Source organism: Petaurus breviceps, unplaced genomic scaffold (assembly GCF_028583685.1).
Source record: "Petaurus breviceps papuanus isolate PSGF00001 unplaced genomic scaffold, PetGlider_PUasm1.0 90879, whole genome shotgun sequence".
In the NCBI taxonomy this organism is placed as follows: domain Eukaryota; kingdom Metazoa; phylum Chordata; class Mammalia; order Diprotodontia; family Petauridae; genus Petaurus; species Petaurus breviceps.
The window spans coordinates 3,183,701-3,201,505 of NW_027187368.1; the positions used below are offsets into that span (position 1 = coordinate 3,183,701).

Here is a 17,805-nt window from a genome sequence, read left to right on the forward strand (position 1 = left end):
CAATTATGGATAAATGACTAACTTTGGGCAGAAAAGGTAAAAATAATAACATGGCAGAGTCTTTGCTACCAGGATATATTACACCTAAATTGACAAGAAAAAGAAAATATGTTGAATCATTTTGGCAATATGGATTTACTTCTAATGATGATGATGGTATGGGAAAAAACTCTTCACTTAATTTGTAATGAAGTTTTGACTGTAGAGAGCATGAAACAAACCAAATCAAAATGACATCTTAATACCAAGCATGCAGCATACTACAATAAACCAAAGGAACATTTTGAACTTTTAAAATCCTCAAATAAAGAAAAACAATGTTTTGATAAATTTGTTAATGTCAAAGAAAAGTATTCATTTGCAACTTATGAAACTTTGTATTTAATTGCAAAAACTAAAAAGCCCTATGCAATAGGAGAAGGTCTCATGTTACCCACTGCTATTAAAATGTCAGAAATATGGGGCAGCTAGGTGGCGCAGTGAATAGATCACTGGCCCTGGAGTCAAGAGGACCTGAGTTCAAATCCTGCCTCAGACACTTAACACTTACTAGCCCTGTGACCTTGGGCAAGTCACTTAACCCCAATTGCCCTGTGTAGCAGCAAGCACCCCAAGCGTCCCTAGGGTTTGCTGCCAATGTAGGTTCTTGGATCTGCTTTGATAAAGGAAAGCAACTCAAAATGGGTTAACAAGCTTACTTTAATCAGTCAGATATGTATCCTTCACCTAGTTCAGGGGGAAAAGGTCAGCACCCTTAACTTCAGAATATACAGACAGAATTATCAAGACAGAGACATATCAAGTAGACAGATTTCCAAACTGTCCAATCATTACATCCATACCAAACAACATGTGGGTTTCAACATCTGGGTTTTTCAAAGCCAGAGGACTCTCAACAACAGCTTCCCAGAATCCAGATCAAATCACAGAACACTTCTCAAAGTGAGCCCCAAAACAAAGCCGCACATCAGAGCTTATATAGCCTTTTCCTGGCTCAGAGAATGTAACAACCTTTTGGACCCACTGGCCAATCAAAAAGTATCTATTGAAAAACAAGCCTCCCACCCCAGGCTCCAGGTGCACTTTAGCCTAGGGGCAGGGAAGATCTTTAAATTTACATTCCCATTACACCCTGCCCCCCCCCCAAAAAAAAGCAAAAAAAAATGTCAGAAATAGTTCATGAGAAAAAATATGGAGATGAAATTTTAAAAATTCCTTTATTAATGATACTGTTTCCAAAAGAATTTCTGAAATTAGTAATGAACAAGTCCAGCAACTTAGTAGTACCAGGCTTAAGGGCAGCCCAAAGTTTGCAATTCAGTTAGATGAAACAACTGATATTTCTAACATAGCAAATGTTACTTTAGGGAAGATATGTTTACTAAAGAAGCATACATGAGGAATTATTGTTGTATCATCCTTTGGAAGGGCACACAAGAGGAGAAGATAAATATCTTAAAGTCAATGAATTTTTCACAAATGAAGGTTTACAGTGGAAAAATTGCATTGGAGTCTGTACAGACAATGCTGATAGGTGAAAATGTTGGATTTGTAGCAAAAGATAAAGAGGGGGTACTTTTACTCACTGCATGATCCATCAGGAGGCACTCATAGCCAAAAAAATTATCACCAGTTAGATGTGCTTCATAATACTATCAAAATCATCACCTTCATTAAAAGTCATGCCCTTAAGAGGTGTTTGTTTTTAAACCTTTGGAAAGACATGGATTCCAATTACACAAGCTTGTTACTACATGCAAAGGTAAGGTGACTCTAAAGAAGGTGAAGTTTAAACAGATTATTGAAATTGAAAGATGAAGCTATTATATATTTGACTAAGCAGAAATCCAATTTGGTTAATTTTTTTTCATAATGACTAATGGCTTTCAAAACTATGTTAGTTGTCGGATATTTTTTAAAACCTCAATGATTTAAGTGTTGTTTCAAGCAAGGAAAAATGGTAACATGTTAAAAGATACAATTGAAAGTTTTATTTAAAAACTTAGCATATGGAAGAATAGGGTAGAAAATGGTTCTTTAGAAATGTTTACAGCCACAGATGATTTTATAATTGAAAGTAACTTTCCCAAAGATTTAATTGTAAGAGTTATAGTTGATAGGGGTGGCTAGGTGGCAATGAATAGAGCACTGGCCCTGGAGTCAGGAGGACCTGAGTTCAAATATGGCCTCAGACACTTAACATATACACACAAAAAAACCAGCCGTGTGACCTTGGGCAAGTTACTTAACCCCACTTGCCCACCAAAAAGCAAAAAAAAAAAAAAGTTATCGTTGATCATTGGAAACACCTGAGACAGTTTCAAAAATACTTCCATTCAAATTTTGAGTCTAACAAACTAAGTTGACTTCATTAACCATGCTCAATTGAAATAAAAAATGTCAGTCATTTCCCATTAAAAGTTCAAGAAGAATTTGCTGAGTTATAAAGCAATACAGTGATGTGATCTAGGGGTGCTAGGAACGCTGAAATGTAAGGGTACAGTGCAGCGGTCTGCCTTGAAAGAATTCAACCACTCAAACATTCATTCAGCCCATTTTAGTAGCAAGTTTATTATGACACTGGTTGGTTGGGGGAGATTCCTAGTAAGTCTTCAGTATTTGTGTCACTAATACAAGTGGGCCAGATTCTAAGAATATGGGCAATTTAATTGGGGTAAGATTGGTATTTTTATACAGAAAAACTGTGAGAAGATATGGATGGGATCAAGGAGTGACAAGTAGTGTGGGGTGGGCCAGGTGAAGACAATGAAGGCCATAATGAAAGGGCAGTCAAAAAGAATATACAGAGATGGACTAGATACCTCAGGGAAATGCCAGGAATGTGGTTGCTATAATTTGTGGGAAAGTTCCAGGACTTTTCAAGGGTCCAGGTCCTATCCCTATCAACAGGTTTAAAACTTAAGTTTCTAAAAAAAAATCCTTAAGTAAATTTTGGCTTGGGATTAGGACAGGACTTCCAACAATTTCTGAACTGGCCCTAAACATGCTCCTGCCATTTTGTACTATGTATTTGTGTGAAGCAGCATTCTCAGCATTGACAATTATAAAATCAAAATATCAAGCCACTCTGCAAAATGTTGAAGATGCTCTACATCCTTCAGTATCTAATATTCTGCCAACATTTATTTCTTTCTGACTCTAGGGCCAGTGCTCTACTCACTGTGCCACCAAGCCACCCCCAAGTTTTAATTCTTTATGTAAAAATAAACAAGCACATCCTTCTCATTAGCATGTAAATTTGCTTTCATCTTTCATAAAAGGTAAAATTAAAAACCAAAGAATTGTTTTTAAATTTCTTTATGGTTTATTATCAGCAAATGTTTGATTTACATACCTTTTTTAAATAGCTATATACCTAGGGTCACGTAAAAATTTCTCAGGTGAAAAGGAGTCACAAGTAGAAAAATTTAAGAAGCCCTGGTCTAATCTAACTTCTTTTTCTACAAAAATGACATGAACAACTTTGACAAAGGCATTGTTAAAAACAGGGGAAGCTGTATTTACAGAATTACTCTGATCTTCTAGTTAAATAACCCTCCCATTCAGCATGATTGGCAATTCTAGACTAGAAAATCTCAATATTGTATTGTTTTAGGCACAAATTTTCTAAAAACAAATTTTTTTAACATTGAAATAATACATAAATCATTTTTGGCTGGGGGGGGGGTGCAGTGGAGAGGAAGGGAGAGACAAAGATACAGAGGCACAGAAATAGTTCCCTCACAGAGTGGCACATTCTTCAATACCCTTGGATGTGACTCTACCCCAAAATGATATGAGGTAACATTAATACAAATCTTGAGCAAGGGAAAGATCATAATATAATAAAAACACAATTTAGGGTTAAAATTCTGAAAGAGTTAAGCAACAAATGTGTGTCATTCTTTCCTGGACCACTCCCCTTAAGTGTTCTCTCTAAAGTAAACAAAGGGAATTCCTTTCCTGTAAATATGTAGGGAAGGGTAGATCCTCCCACCAATTGTTTCTAGGGAATGGACAAAGTATTGACTGCTATCTTATCAGAAATTGGTTATTATCTTTAATCTATTTCCCTAAGGAAGACCCAGCTGCAATGGGGCTTAGGTTACAGAAAAAAAAACTATTACTTTTTTAATATTTTCAGTTTTGCTAAAAAGGAAGTTTCTTTAAATATGTTTCCTAAAATTCTTTAGCTTTTCCTTTTTCCAAAAAAAACCTTTAAATACCTTTTCCCCTTTCTTGTTGTCCTTGCCATCCCTTTCCCTAGTCTTATAGAGTAGAATGTAAGCTTTATAATGTTGGGCATAAAGGAGCAAGACAGAAGATCCCCTAGATTAAAATTGGAAGTGGATTTTATTACCAAGGGACTGCTGGGGTCACATACCCAAATCAGACAGTGAATTGGCATAAACAGTATGCTGGTTTTTAAAGAGATTACAATAGTCAGGTTATGTAAGCTGAAACTACAATCAGTGATTGGTCAGTATATATTTGAATTTTCCGGAGTTTTCCTAGGCTGAGGTACCAGAACCCAGAATGGGTGGAGATGGGGAACATACAGCAGGGGGTGGGGAGGCAAGGGACAGGGAAGAATGGAGCAGGGATTTTACCCTAGGCTGAAACCCCTACCCACAGATCAATTAGGAGAGGGAAGGGTAAAGTTATGCTAAAATGCCTGCTTACAGATCAATGGAAGGGAATGAAAGGTGGAGTTGTTGCTTACAGATCAATTAAGGGAATGGAAGGTGGAGTTGTGCTCAACAATAAGAACAGGTGTTTTTCCATTTCAGTGCTTCTATCCCTAGCCCTGTGCAGCTAAGTTGCTCTGTGGGCAGAATGCTAAACTTGGACTCAGGAACAATCAGGAGTTCAAATCTGGCCTCAGATACTTACTAGCTGGGTGACCCTGGGCAAGTCACTTAACCCTGTTTGCCTCAATTCCTCTTCTGTAAAATGAACTGGAGGAGGAAATGGCAAACCACTCTGGTATCTTTGTCAAAAAACAAAAGAAAAATGGGGTGGGGGTGGGTCACAAAGAGTCAGACATTATTGAACAACAACATCTCTAGCATCTGAGAAAAATATAAAAAGTCAAGTTTTTTTCAACACTGTTGAATTGAAAAATGCATGTGAACTGGAGATATTAAGTTTTCCTTTTTTAATAATTTTTTTTTCAATTAGCAAAAAAAGATTTTTCTTTCTCACCCACTATAGTTGGTGCTACATCTGAATTGCCAATCTTTCATAATCATTCTTTATTGTCTATCTTTGATTTCTCATGTGTATAGGTCTTTTAAAAATATAAACTGGTTGGTAAAGTTCCATGGACCACCACATTGGCCTCTTTACATTATAATTTAATAATACATTATATTTAAATAAAATAATACATTATATTTAAATTAGAAAGAAAGATGACTATGAAGACATTTAAAAGATTGCAAACATCTTTGAATAAATATTATTCAACAAAGGAACCAAAGCAGGGTGTTCCAGATTGTTTAAGAGAGAAATGTTGAGAGAAGAATTTAGATGGGAATAAGTGGGAGCATTTATGGCATACAGAGCAGAAATAATTAGCAGAATAAAAAAAATTTGAATTTTTCCTGGCAAGTCTCTCTAAAGAAATGAAAGAGAAAAACAGATTGAGAAGACAATTATACTGAAGTGAAGGACAATCTGGAAGAAGACAAGCAAAAGCCAGAATGTTAAAATAAGACGATCTCCACACAAATAAAATATATTGGATCTTAAAGACGATGTGTAGAAACAACTTAAGGATCTGTGGCCTATCAACAGAACGTGAACAACTCAAAAAATCTGAATGCCATAATAAAAAATAGTACAAGAAATTGTCCAGAATTTCTGAACGCAGAAAACCAAAAGATTAAAAAATCCGATGCTTTCAACTCCAAGACGCATAGTTGATAAATCTAACAATTCCAGTGACAACAAATTCTATCTGAGACCAAATATAAAGGAAAGGAAATTTAAAAACACAACACTATTCTGCACCCCACTGAAATGGTAACTGTCAAAAGAATTTCAAACTATTAGCAACTATTTGAAAGGATTCAATCACTAATAAGAGACATACAAATCAAAACAATTTTGAGGTTTCACCTCACACCTAGCAAATTGGCTAAGACATGAGAAAAGATGGAAATACTCAAGGTTGGAAAAAAAGATGTGTCACTCTAATGCACAAGAGCTGTCTGTAACCCCAACAATTAAAAATGTGGCTAGCCTGTAGTAGGCAATTAATAGATGCTTATAGACTTGACAATTTGACTTCATCCAACCATTTTGCAAAACATTGTGGAATTATACAGAGAAAGGGATTTAAAAGATCCATGTCCCTTAATCTAAACTACTAAGTTATAACCTCAAGGAGGTCAATAATAAAAAGACTCCATATACACCAAATTTCATATCAGCATTTTTTGAAGTAACAAAGAATTGACAACAGAACAGATACCCATCAACCCAGATATATTTAAACAAGGTATGTTACATGAATGTAATGTAATATTACTATGCTGAAAGAAATGGTGAATATAGTAAATAGAGAAGCATAGGAAAGCTGATTTTAACTGGTAAAAGTGAAATGAACAGAGAGAAAAATAATACACAGACTACAAACGTGTAAATGGAAAGAACAATTGAAACTGAAGCCTGTGGAGTTATAATGATCACGCTTATTCCCAAAGATGAAATAGAAAAGCCACCCCTCTCCCTTCTTTGCAGTGATGGGGGCCTATGGGTGTGGTACACTAGATCGGTCAGATGTGTATGTTGGTTAGTTTTGCAGAACCGTTTTTTTTTTAATTTTCATGACAATGACTTTCCGAGGACGTTATATTTGGGAATGTGAGTGATATGAAAATAAAAGATAAATATAAAATCTTATTTTTTTTTTTAAATTGAAGCGGGAGGGGGGGTGGCACAACAACCCTGTTCTCCCCAAATCTTGGTTGCGTGCCTGGCTTCTATCAGAAATTCCTAGATGGAGTAGTAACTTTCTCACAAAATTCCCATCATTACAGTCGAGAAAAGAGCTCTTCCTGGACGTTGAACAGTCACGTGCTAGCGACGCTGTGGTAGGGGGGGGGTGGGGGGAGCAGGCTGAGAGGTTCGGGTTCAGGTAGTGTTTTGGACAAGATTAGATGAGGTCCTGCCAAATCAGATTTTGCTTCCGTGATTCTTCTCAACCCCTCCCTCTTCCAGAAACCTCCAGCCCTTTCCCTAGCCAAATCCTCAAAGCTGTACCCCACCTGTGGCTCTTGCTCTTCCCAAGCCCTACGCTCCTCTCCAACCGCATAAAAGAGTGAGCTCCGCGGGAAATCTACAAGTGAAACCTTCGTGGGGAGGGGCTGGGAGGCGTGACCTGTCCCATAGCTGAGCCCTGGTTGGTCGGGCATAGTGAAGGGGTGGGGCGCGGCGGGGCGAGGCGGAGGCGGAGGCGGAGGCGGGGCGGGGCCGGGCCCGGGAGGGGGTGGCAGACGCTAGAAGACCGAGGACCACTTCACTGATTATCTGCAGCTGCAGCAGCGGGCACTAAGGCGTGCCACCCAGCGGGACCATGTCTGACAAGCGGCCTGTGGCGACCGACCCAAAAAGCCGGCGGCTCCCAGACTCCTTCAATGGTGAGTTCAGGGCTGCGAAGTCTTCCTACTGAAGCCCGTTATTCCCCTCTTTGCATTTACTAGCCCTGGCACCACCCCATCCCCCTGAGGTCCCTCCGTTGTTACCAGTTGTTGGGGCGGGGGAGAAATTCATACTCACAAATTGTTAAGAGCTGAAAGAAATCTAAGCTCATAGGGTATCAGAGCTAGAAGAGAACCTCATACATTGAAAGTTAGAGAACATCTAGTCCAAACCTCTTACTTTTACAGATAAGGAAACTGAGGACCCGAGAGGGTAAATAAATTGCCCAAGATCATAGATCAGGTCTGCGTCAGAGCCACCATCTTCGTTTAGAAACCTCCCCTCTATTTGTCAGCCTTCCTAATGTACTCTCCTTCCCCCCCCAACAAAGCGCCCTCCCCCCCCTTTATTTTTCCCTTAGGAAATATTTGCAGCTGTCATCCTCAAATTAGCTGCTGGTTTCCATACCCTGGTACTCTTAAAGATTTCCATTTTCCCTCACTTTGGCAAATCCAATCCCCACTCCCAGGGGCTTGTTGGCTACCTTAGAATCATGGCATTTCACAGTGGATGGAGAGGTTATCTAGTCTAAAAGTTCGGTGGAAGATGAAAATGACTTGCTTGGAGACCCAGAGAAGATTAGTGCTGGAGTCAGAAATTAATCCAAGGTTCTAAGACTCCCAAATCAGATTCCTCTTCCAGTATTAGATGATAACCCTGTTACGTCTTCTAGCTTCCATCTCTCAATCTTCAAGGATATACACTCTCTGAAAGTATACTAGACCAGGAGTGAGTAGACCCAGCTCTGGTGGGTACTAGGTCTAACATTCCAGGTTCTATAAAGACCCTTACAGAGCCACCATTCCATGACTTTAGGATTCTTCTTTCCACCCTGAGTCCCCAGGTAATCTTTATTATTTTCCCTTGAAAATATACACTATACCATGCCTCCACCCTCCTGGGGCTGAGAAATGAATCTCTGCTCCCCCTTAGAGTCCTTTGGCTTTATGAATAAAATAAACTCGAATCTTTCTCCCTTCTTAAGCATAGGTCATTATGCCTATAGGCATACCTGTACCTGTGAAATTTTGCCCTAGGTTTCTCAAAATGTGTTGAAGGAGACTGTTGTCTTTGACATTATCCCACTTCACTTTCAGCTTCCTTCTTTCTCTTTTCATGCCTGGTGTCTTGTTCCTACCTCAGGCTAGGCAAATAACCTCTCTCCCATTCCTAAAATGTTTTGAACCTCAGCCTTCAGCTGAACCACTTAGGATATGAGGTGATAATGACCTAAGATGTTATCCATCCCCTCTTCCTCCTCACCCCAGTAACTGCATTTTCTTAGGACACTTTTTCAATTCAATAAACATTTATTAAGTGCCTGCTGTGTGTCAGGCACTATGCTGAATTCTGGGGATACAAAAGAGGCAAAAGACAGTCCCTGCTCTGAAGGAGCTTATAATCTAATGGGGAAAATAACATTTAACCTATATACTATGTGCAGGACAAATAGAAATAATGAAGAGGAGGGATCAGGGAAGACTTACTGTAGAAGGTGGGTTTTTAGTTGGGACTTAAGGGAAGCCTGGAAAGTCACTCTTAAGACTAAAAAGCTAATGTCATTAATGGTGACATTTATAGTGCACATTGAAAATGTTTCTTTACTGCAATCCCATGAGATAAGTAAAGCAAATGTGATTATGCTTATCAGAAGCTTCTCCCAGAAACAAAAGTGGTCTCTTTGATGTCAGTATAGTACCCAGTATGTCATATGGCTGTGAGAAATGGACTCACAGTGTCCCTAAGAATGACAGATGAGGATCACCCTGAGGGCAGTGTAAAGGCACACGGTTGATGTGAACAGGCTGCAACTTATCATAAATAAGGAACTTGAAAGAGGAACAGGAGTAAGGGATATTTATGATCAGAAAAAAAAATTGGGTTGGTCTGAGGGCAGTGAGCAAACGTGGAAGGGTCAGACAGCATCCATCAAAGGGAACAGCCAAATCAGTGATCTCACAAGTCCATTTGAGTATAGGCCTTATACTTGAAAAACTCCCAGTTTGAGGTTACCGGACTAGTAAATGTTAGAGGCGGCCTTGACCTTCAGACCAGTCCTCTCTTTGTTACACTGGGCTGGCATGATATTAGCAGAAGGAATACTGGATTTGGAATTTGGATACCTGCTCTGCTAAGCTTTATCTCTAAACACCTGGTTATTTGACATCTTTGGGGAGTCCGTTTTTTCACCTGTAAATAAATTTGCTTTCCAAGGTGCCTTCCAGCTCAAAAATCAAGTCAAAGGGATTCATCTCTAATGGTGGGAAACTTCTGGCAGAATAACGTAGTGAAGGAGATAATGTTTGGTTAGTAAGTGGAGGATTTCCAACATGCCTCCAAAAAAGACCACTAATGTGGCTACTAGTTCTGCTTACTTAGAATACTAATAGTTTTTGGTCATTTTCCTCATTGCAAAGGGCTGTGTATAATCTCATTTGATCCTTACAACAACCCTAGGAGGCTAGTATTCCACGTTACAAAAAACTAAATCGAGACTCAAGAATTAAAGTAAGTTTCAGAGCTGGGGTTTGATTCTGAGCCTTCTGTCTCTTAAGCTAATGACTGAGTCTTCTTTTCTCCTAAGCGCAACCCTGGTTTCTCTCTATCACACCCACCCCAGCCCCACCACCAGGCTTATCTGGTCTCTCCAGATATCTTCATTCCTTACCTGACTTCTGGGCATCCCCAGGAAGGACAGTTGGTGACCTCCCCTGAAAGAGAAAGTGATGAGGAGAGTCTGATAGCACCTTAAGATACACTTTCCTTCCCTAGAAATGTTAGAAGCAGGTAATACTAGTATAGTTATTCCCATTTTATAATTGAGGAAACTGGGACTCGGAGAGATGAATTTTCTTGTTGGAGGGGACACCACAAAGTATTAAGGGTTAGAATTTGAACCTATGTATCTTGGGTCCAAGTCTATTGATTGAAGAGGCAGAGGACCTAGTTTCAAATCTTGAATTTGCCATTTACAAACTATATGACTTTGGGCAAGTCATCCTCTGTGAACCTCAGTTTCCTTACCTGTTAAATGATAAATGTTGGACTAGATGGCTTCTAAGGTTCATACCTCATTGATATCGCCAACCCTTCCCTGAACTCATGTATGATCCCTCATTTCCATCACTGTTGCCGCAACATCTGTCAGATCAAGAGCTCCTTGAGAGCAGGACCTTTGCCACCCTACCACTCCCAACTCTTTTTTGTTTTCCATCCCTTAGCACAGTACCTGGAACATAGTAGGTGCTTAATAAATATTTATTGATTGACTGTTATGGTCCTCTCTTGGCTTTGATGTTTGGAGGTGTGTATGGAGACAGACTATGGGCATTAGATTGGGTTTAATTTCTGTGGTAAGTCTAACCCTAACCCTTTTTCTGTGAACTTTATTCATTCAGCAAACATTTATTAAGCACCTACTGAGTGCAGAGCCCTATACTTAGTACAGAGGAGAATAGCAAATTTTAGGTAAGATACTTGGCACCAACATCTACCCTTTCTGTTGATTGACTTTGAGAAATGACTTTGAGTGCTCCAAAGAAATAAACATTTCCCAGATGTGAAATTGAGAGATGCAGGATGGTTGTGAGTAGTCTGCACTATATTTCAAATAAAAAACTTCAAAGAAGAACTTGATTAGAGGATGTAATCAGGGAAAATGGATGATTGAAAAGTAAATTGGACTGGTCAGGTGTGGCTAGGTGGCGCAGTGAATAGAGCACCAGCCCTGGAGTCAGGAGGACCTGAGTTCAAATCTGTCCTCAGACACTTAACACAAAAAACTAGCCGTGTGACCTTGCACAAGTCACTTAATCCCAATTGCCCCTCCAAAAAGCAAAAAAATAAAAAGTTGGACTGGTCACGTAAGAGTAAGGGATGATAGATGGACAGCCCGAGTGTTGTAGCATTTAGTAAGCATGTGCCAGGCCCTGTATTAAGTACTAGTGGCATAGATACAAGAAAGCAGGACATCCTTGCCACCAAGAACTTCCATTTGAACAAGGAAAAACAAAGATCTGGAAAGGGGAGTATGCAAGGCTTGTGCTGGTGCCAAAAAGTGGCCTGGCAAAGATAAAGGCTTAAAGTTCACTTCTGCAATCTGAGGGATCTAGGGACAGAGTCCAGGTTACACATGGGGAAAAGGGAGAAGTGATGATCAGTGTAGAAAATGATTGCCATAGACCCGGCTGGGCGAGGGGGTGACCGTATTATTTATTTTAGGTGATAAGAGCATCAGCAAGGGGCAAACAGAGCATTATGGGAGATCCAACTGAGAAAATCCTTTCTAGGAAAGGGCTTCCTAGAGGAGGCGACTTTTGAGCTTGGGCTTTGAAGCATGGGTAGCAATTCAAAGAAAGAGAGAAGTAGGGAGTCAGGGTGACACAGTGGATAGAGCACTGGCCCTGGAGTCAGTCAGGAGGACCTAAGTTCAATTCCAGCCTCAGACATTTACTAGCTGTGTGATCTTACATAAATCACTTAACCTCAATTGCCTCCAAAGAGAGAGTGAGAAGTAGAGAAGGTGTTTTAGATATTGGGAAAAACATGAGAAAAGGCACGGAAGTAGAAGACGACAAGGCATAGGATCATCATTATCATTTATAGCAGGACAGGATATGTTCAGGAAGGCAGAGAGTAGTAAAGTCTAGAATGAAATCGGCTACCTGGAGGAGAGTAATATTGGTAGTCCCCTAGGAATGAGAGGGAGACAGAGAGAACTGTTTTCGGTGGGATTGGCATGTCTGTGTCCCTGAAGGGAGAATGAACTGGATGGAAGTTTCTTGTCTGGAGCACCAAAAATAAGCAAACATGGTATGCTTGAGAGAACATTGGTTTTGAAATCACAAGGCCTGGGTTTGAACCCTGGCTGTGCTACTTATACCTTGAGCAAATTACTTAACCACTCAGCACCTCCATTTCTCTTCTATAAAATGAGGGTGAAGAGAATGTGTGGTTAACCTAATGAATGAGCTCTAAGGTCATCTTCTAGCGCTAAAGCTATAATCTAGGATCTTTATGATGTGAAACCTGAGCAAGGAAAGAGGCCAGGATCCCAGAGAGAAGAAGCAACGAGAGAACTGAGATGAGACTTCTACAAGAGATGTGAGATTGGGACCTGAGAAGGGACTAGACAAAGATCTGAGTCCCAACATAGAGCTAATTTTAGAGGATTGGGAGATACACTTGTTGGGAGCAGGATTGAGTTTTGGGGTCCACAAAAGGAGAGAACTGGTTTGGAAAATGTGAGGTCAAGACCTGAGGCTCTACTATCCCAGGCTCCTGGTCCCAAAGGAGAGGGCATGGAACTAGAGAAAAAGAGAACTGATTTAATTGACTTGGGGGGGTGGGGAAGAGAAGAGATTTCAGGCCTGAGAGGGGAAAAAGCAAGTAGAGAGAGGACCTATGTCTAGGAAACAAGAGGTATGAGGTCTCAGAGAAGACTAGGCCTGGATCTCAAAGGAGGAGCTAGTGATAGAGGAGACAGCGGGTTTCTGGGAAACTGAGAGATTCTTGTCCTGACCTGTGGGTGAGGGGGGTGGGGAAGAGGACATGAGATTAGGAAGGCTGAGCAGAGAGACTGCATGACTGCCTCTTCAGCATACAGTAGATGGGATTGCTTTGCAGGTTGGCCTTGATGGCCCTTCCAGCTCCAAGACTGTGTGAGCATCAGTATTCCTAAGATGGTAGATATGAGTCACTTAACTTATAAGGTAACTCTTGTTCCTTTCTAGTCTAGTCTGGTCAATGGTATGGGAGCCGATATTGAATTTGATAGGGTTGGGACATACCCAACATTTTCCCTAGTTTGTGCTTCTTCTCCTGAAGAAATAATTATTTGTTTAGTATTTTAGGTTTCCCCAATTACACCTAAAAACAATTTTTAACATTCATTTCTTAAAATTTGAATTCCAGATTCTTTTCTTCCCCTCCTCCATCATTGGAGAAGGCAAGCAATTTGACATGAGCAGTCATGGAAAACATTTCCATATTAATCATGTTGTAAAAAAAAAAAAACACCACCAAGAAAAAGAAAGTTTAAAAAAAGGCACCTGCAGAAATTTAAGGACAGATTGACATCTAGTCCTAGCCTCACAGGACATAACAGTTAGCCTTAATTAATTGTACTCTGAACCTGCTCTGTCCCTATGAGAACCCTAGTCCTTCAAAGCTTGGCATAGCAGTATCCCACCCATCCCCTAGAAGCTGAGCTTATCAAAAATGTCATCTCTCCTGGGCAAGAAATTAAAGTCCTAACAGGCCTTAAGCATCTGTAGGCCCTTTGGTGGATGCATTTTTCACCTGTTAATGTATACATCATTTTCTTCTTTGTTATGTATAAATATGTATTTAAGAAGAGATCTTTGGGATAGCTCTTTTTACATGAATAAAAGATCTAAAAACTGTTTGACCACAAACTGGGCTCTTGGCAATAGAAGTCATGTAGCTAGAGGTTGCTTAGCAAGCTACCTCAGAGATAACAAGGAAGGGCGGTAGAATCATTTTTAAAAATCCCATTTCTGTAGAGTTGTAAAGTTTCCAGTGTTCTTTCCTCACAATAGTTAGGTGAGATGTTGTTTTATTACTGTGGAAGGGACTCTCCTTTCCTGGAGGCTTTACCATTACAAGTATTATTCCCCCATTTCATTGGGGAAAAAACTGAGGCTTTATGTTCTAAGAGCAGGGGTGGGCCTTGAGGGGTTTGAGGCCACCTGAGGCCCTTTACCACAGGACTGAATTCAGTCACCAATACTCCTGTATCTAGGGTGTCTTCCAACTCTAAGATGCCATGAGTCTCTAGACCAACTGTATCTAATTCCAGAAAGCACTGTGTAAGGCAGAATAGATGAGCTACATATGACAGCACTTGGCACTATCCAGAGTTTACTTTTCACGTCGTCAGTTTAAATTCCTGGAGACAGAGCATTAGACCAGAGGGACCCAGGGATCTGTCCTAGTATGGCAATTCTTATAATGTAACCTAAATCATAAGACCAAAGCAGGATTCTCTTTATATCAGCATTTCTGAAATAAATAAAAAGGAGGGGGAAAAAAAGTCAGAAAATGCTATGAGGGTCCAGCTTAACACACATAGATCGAGAAATACTGGAAGGTACCATCTTTGGATTTGGGAAATTTGGGAAAAGAAACAAACCATCTAGCCCATGCCCACCTTTGCTAGGAATTTGTAATTAGGAAGAGAAATATTGGCAAGGCTTTCCAGGAAGTTCTTGTGTCTCCCAGAAGAGGAGACAGTTTCAGGTCTAAACTGATCTTAATAGTATAGTGGAAAGGTGCCCCGACCCAGTGGCCCAAAGGCCACTTTTTCAGGAACTCTCTTTGTGACCCTGGGAAAGTCAGCTCTCTGATAATTTTTTTTTCCTTGTCTATGGAATGACTGGGTTGGACTAGATGAGTTCTGACCTCCCTCCTTGCTCTAACATGCTAAGGTTTTAATTCCTAGAATCCCTCCCTCGCTCCTTATCCAGCTCCAACTTTCCATTAAAGATAGCAGAGCATCAAAACTTTGTGATGAAATAATAATGCAGTTTGATTGCAAAAAAACTTAGTGATAGGTAATACTATTATTAGGAAACTGAACAAATCCCCTTGGGAGAATCGTGACAGGAGAATAAGTAGGATCATGGGACTGATTTGTTTATTGCATTGTTGTTAGAGCTAATAAAATTGTGGGAAACACTGTAACTTCTTCATGAATTAATCCAAGTAAATAAATACTCAGCAGGTCATAAATTGTAGCCTATGTTTAAAAAGACCCCAAACCTGAACTTGCTTTATGACTAAACATGTTCTGGAAACTACTTGAAATCTTAGGCAAATAATTTTAGTCACTAGACTTGAGAGGTACGTTAAGGTATACTAATAGCAGTAGTTCACATTTGCATGATATTTCAAAGTTTGCAAAGTTCTTAGAACATAATATCATAGTTGGAAGGGACCTTAGAACACTGACCATATAAAATGTACAATATTAGAACATGAACATAGAATATTAGATAATTCAGCCCTCTCATTTTCCAAAGGGATAATAGAAATCCAGCGAGTGATTTGTTTGAGATAGAAGCCTTAGAGACCAGGGAGATGGTGAACAAAGAAGTGGCAATTGAAAAGAATCTGGTTGTAGTGCCATCAAAATGTACTAGAACAAGGAATTCCACTGCTCTCATCCCTTTGTACTTTATAAAGAAAAACATTTTCGAGATGGATATTTATAGAAAGGTTTGGATGAAGAGTAAAAATGTAAAGATTGTTTGTCCCTTATCCCGATTTCTCTACTGTGGGAGGGTTACCATGTGTCCTATTTCCTGTTTAGTTCTGGTCTTACTGGAGACCCTGATTTGTAAGTATTTTGGAGAACAGATTAACATTTGAAAAGACAATCTTAATTTGGTGGTTGGGATGAGAAATGATCACACAACTATTAAGTAATGCTACAAAAAGCTAATTCCTTCCTGTTTCGCCTTTTATAGAATTGGTGCTTTTTTATATCTGGAAGGAAATTTATCTCGTTATCTAGTGTGACATTCTCATTTTTCTCATTCTCATTTTCAAAGAAAAGTGATGCATTCCAGTCACACAGCTAGTCTTTGGCAGAGGTAACAGCAACCTTAAAAACAGCTACTGAAATTAGCAAAATGTTAGTTATAATTTTATATGTAAACATTAATATATGGCAAACAGGATTCTGGCATTTTGTTGCTTAGCAACAAAATTTGATAATATTTTTGAGTGAATTTTATTGTTGAATATATATTAATGTATCTGGTGTGTGTGTGGGGGGGGGTGAGTGGGTTGGTGGGTGTAGACAGACCACATGGTCTTAGTGCAGAGTACTGCCCTAGGTATTGAGAAAGATATGCAGATAAACAAGATTGGGTGCCTTTCCTCAAAGAACTTGGAGTCTGCAAGAATAACATGGGCAAGTATACAAGAAACTACATACTAAACAGAGCTTACATATATCAGAAAGCAAGTGCTACAAATATTTGGAAGAAATTTTCATTGGGGATTGAGGGGATCAGTGAAGGTGAATAGTGTGGGATCATTCTATTCCAGATGCAAGGCCCAATGCTGGAAAGTTTGTTTGCAAAGAAGTTGGTAGAATTTCTACCCCCAAGGAATTTACCTTTCAGAATCATATCATCAGAATAATAGTAACTTAAATTCCCATAGATATTTAAGGTTTACAAAGTACTTTCCTCACCAGCACTGTTGTCCCCATTTTACTGATTAGAAAACTGAGGCTTGGAGAGATGAAATGTTTTGCCTCAAGCCACATGACTAATTAATAAGTATTTGTATGGGGAAATCCAATCCAGCTCTTCCAGCTGCAAATTCATTGTTCTTTCTACTATCACTGCCAGGAGAGTAGAATTTCATTATTCTTTCTTGTATTTTTTAAAAAACTATCATTTCTAGAAAATAAAAAATTAAATTTTTGGAAATTTGCTTTTTAATATAAGAGAGAGCTCTAGATTTGGGGTGAAGAGAACTCTCAGCTTCTTAGAAGCTGTTTGACCTTGGGTAAGTTTCTTCCTTTCTCTGAGCCTCAGTATTCTATTCTGTAAAATGAGAGTTCAATTTAGTTTATCCCCAAGGAGATCCTTCATGCTGTGGCATTCTAGATTCTAAAGTCCATTCTAACTCTTAAATTCTCTTAAGGGAGACAAGTAGTATCCACTGAATGCATGAATGAGTGAATGAAGACATTTATTAAGTGCCTACTCTATGCAGAGCACAGATAAAAAAGAGAGACAATCCCTGCTCTCAAGGAGCTTAGATTCTAATAGGGAGAGGCCATACACAGAGGTTCTGCAGCAAATTGGATGGAAAGGCCCAGTGGTCCTTAGGGTTTAAGAGTGAAAGCAGATGTAATACATCTTCTTTAGTTTCATTTCTTTTGGTAAAATGGCACCCTTTTCTGAAGTTGAGCTACTGGACAATGCCAAGGACTTTGTTAGTAAGAGCGTTATTTTCTAGGTCTTCAGGCCTTCAGTAACTGAGGCCCCTGAAGAGTTGAAGGTTTGCAGCATCTCCAGAGGGATTGTCTTCCCACAACTATTGCTTGCCTGGCCAAGC

At 39.5% G+C, this 17,805-nt stretch overlaps 1 protein-coding gene across 1 annotated transcript in view; it reads left to right on the top strand.

Moving 5' to 3' along the window:
* The first annotated feature begins 7,473 nt into the window (after positions 1–7,473).
* Positions 7,474–17,805, top strand: part of STOM (stomatin) — a 44,276-nt gene continuing 33,944 nt past the window's right edge. The window contains exon 1 of the mRNA XM_069073793.1: positions 7,474–7,646. Coding sequence (XP_068929894.1) covers positions 7,583–7,646 — 64 coding nt within the window. The 5' untranslated portion in view covers positions 7,474–7,582. The remainder of the gene's footprint in view (positions 7,647–17,805) is intronic.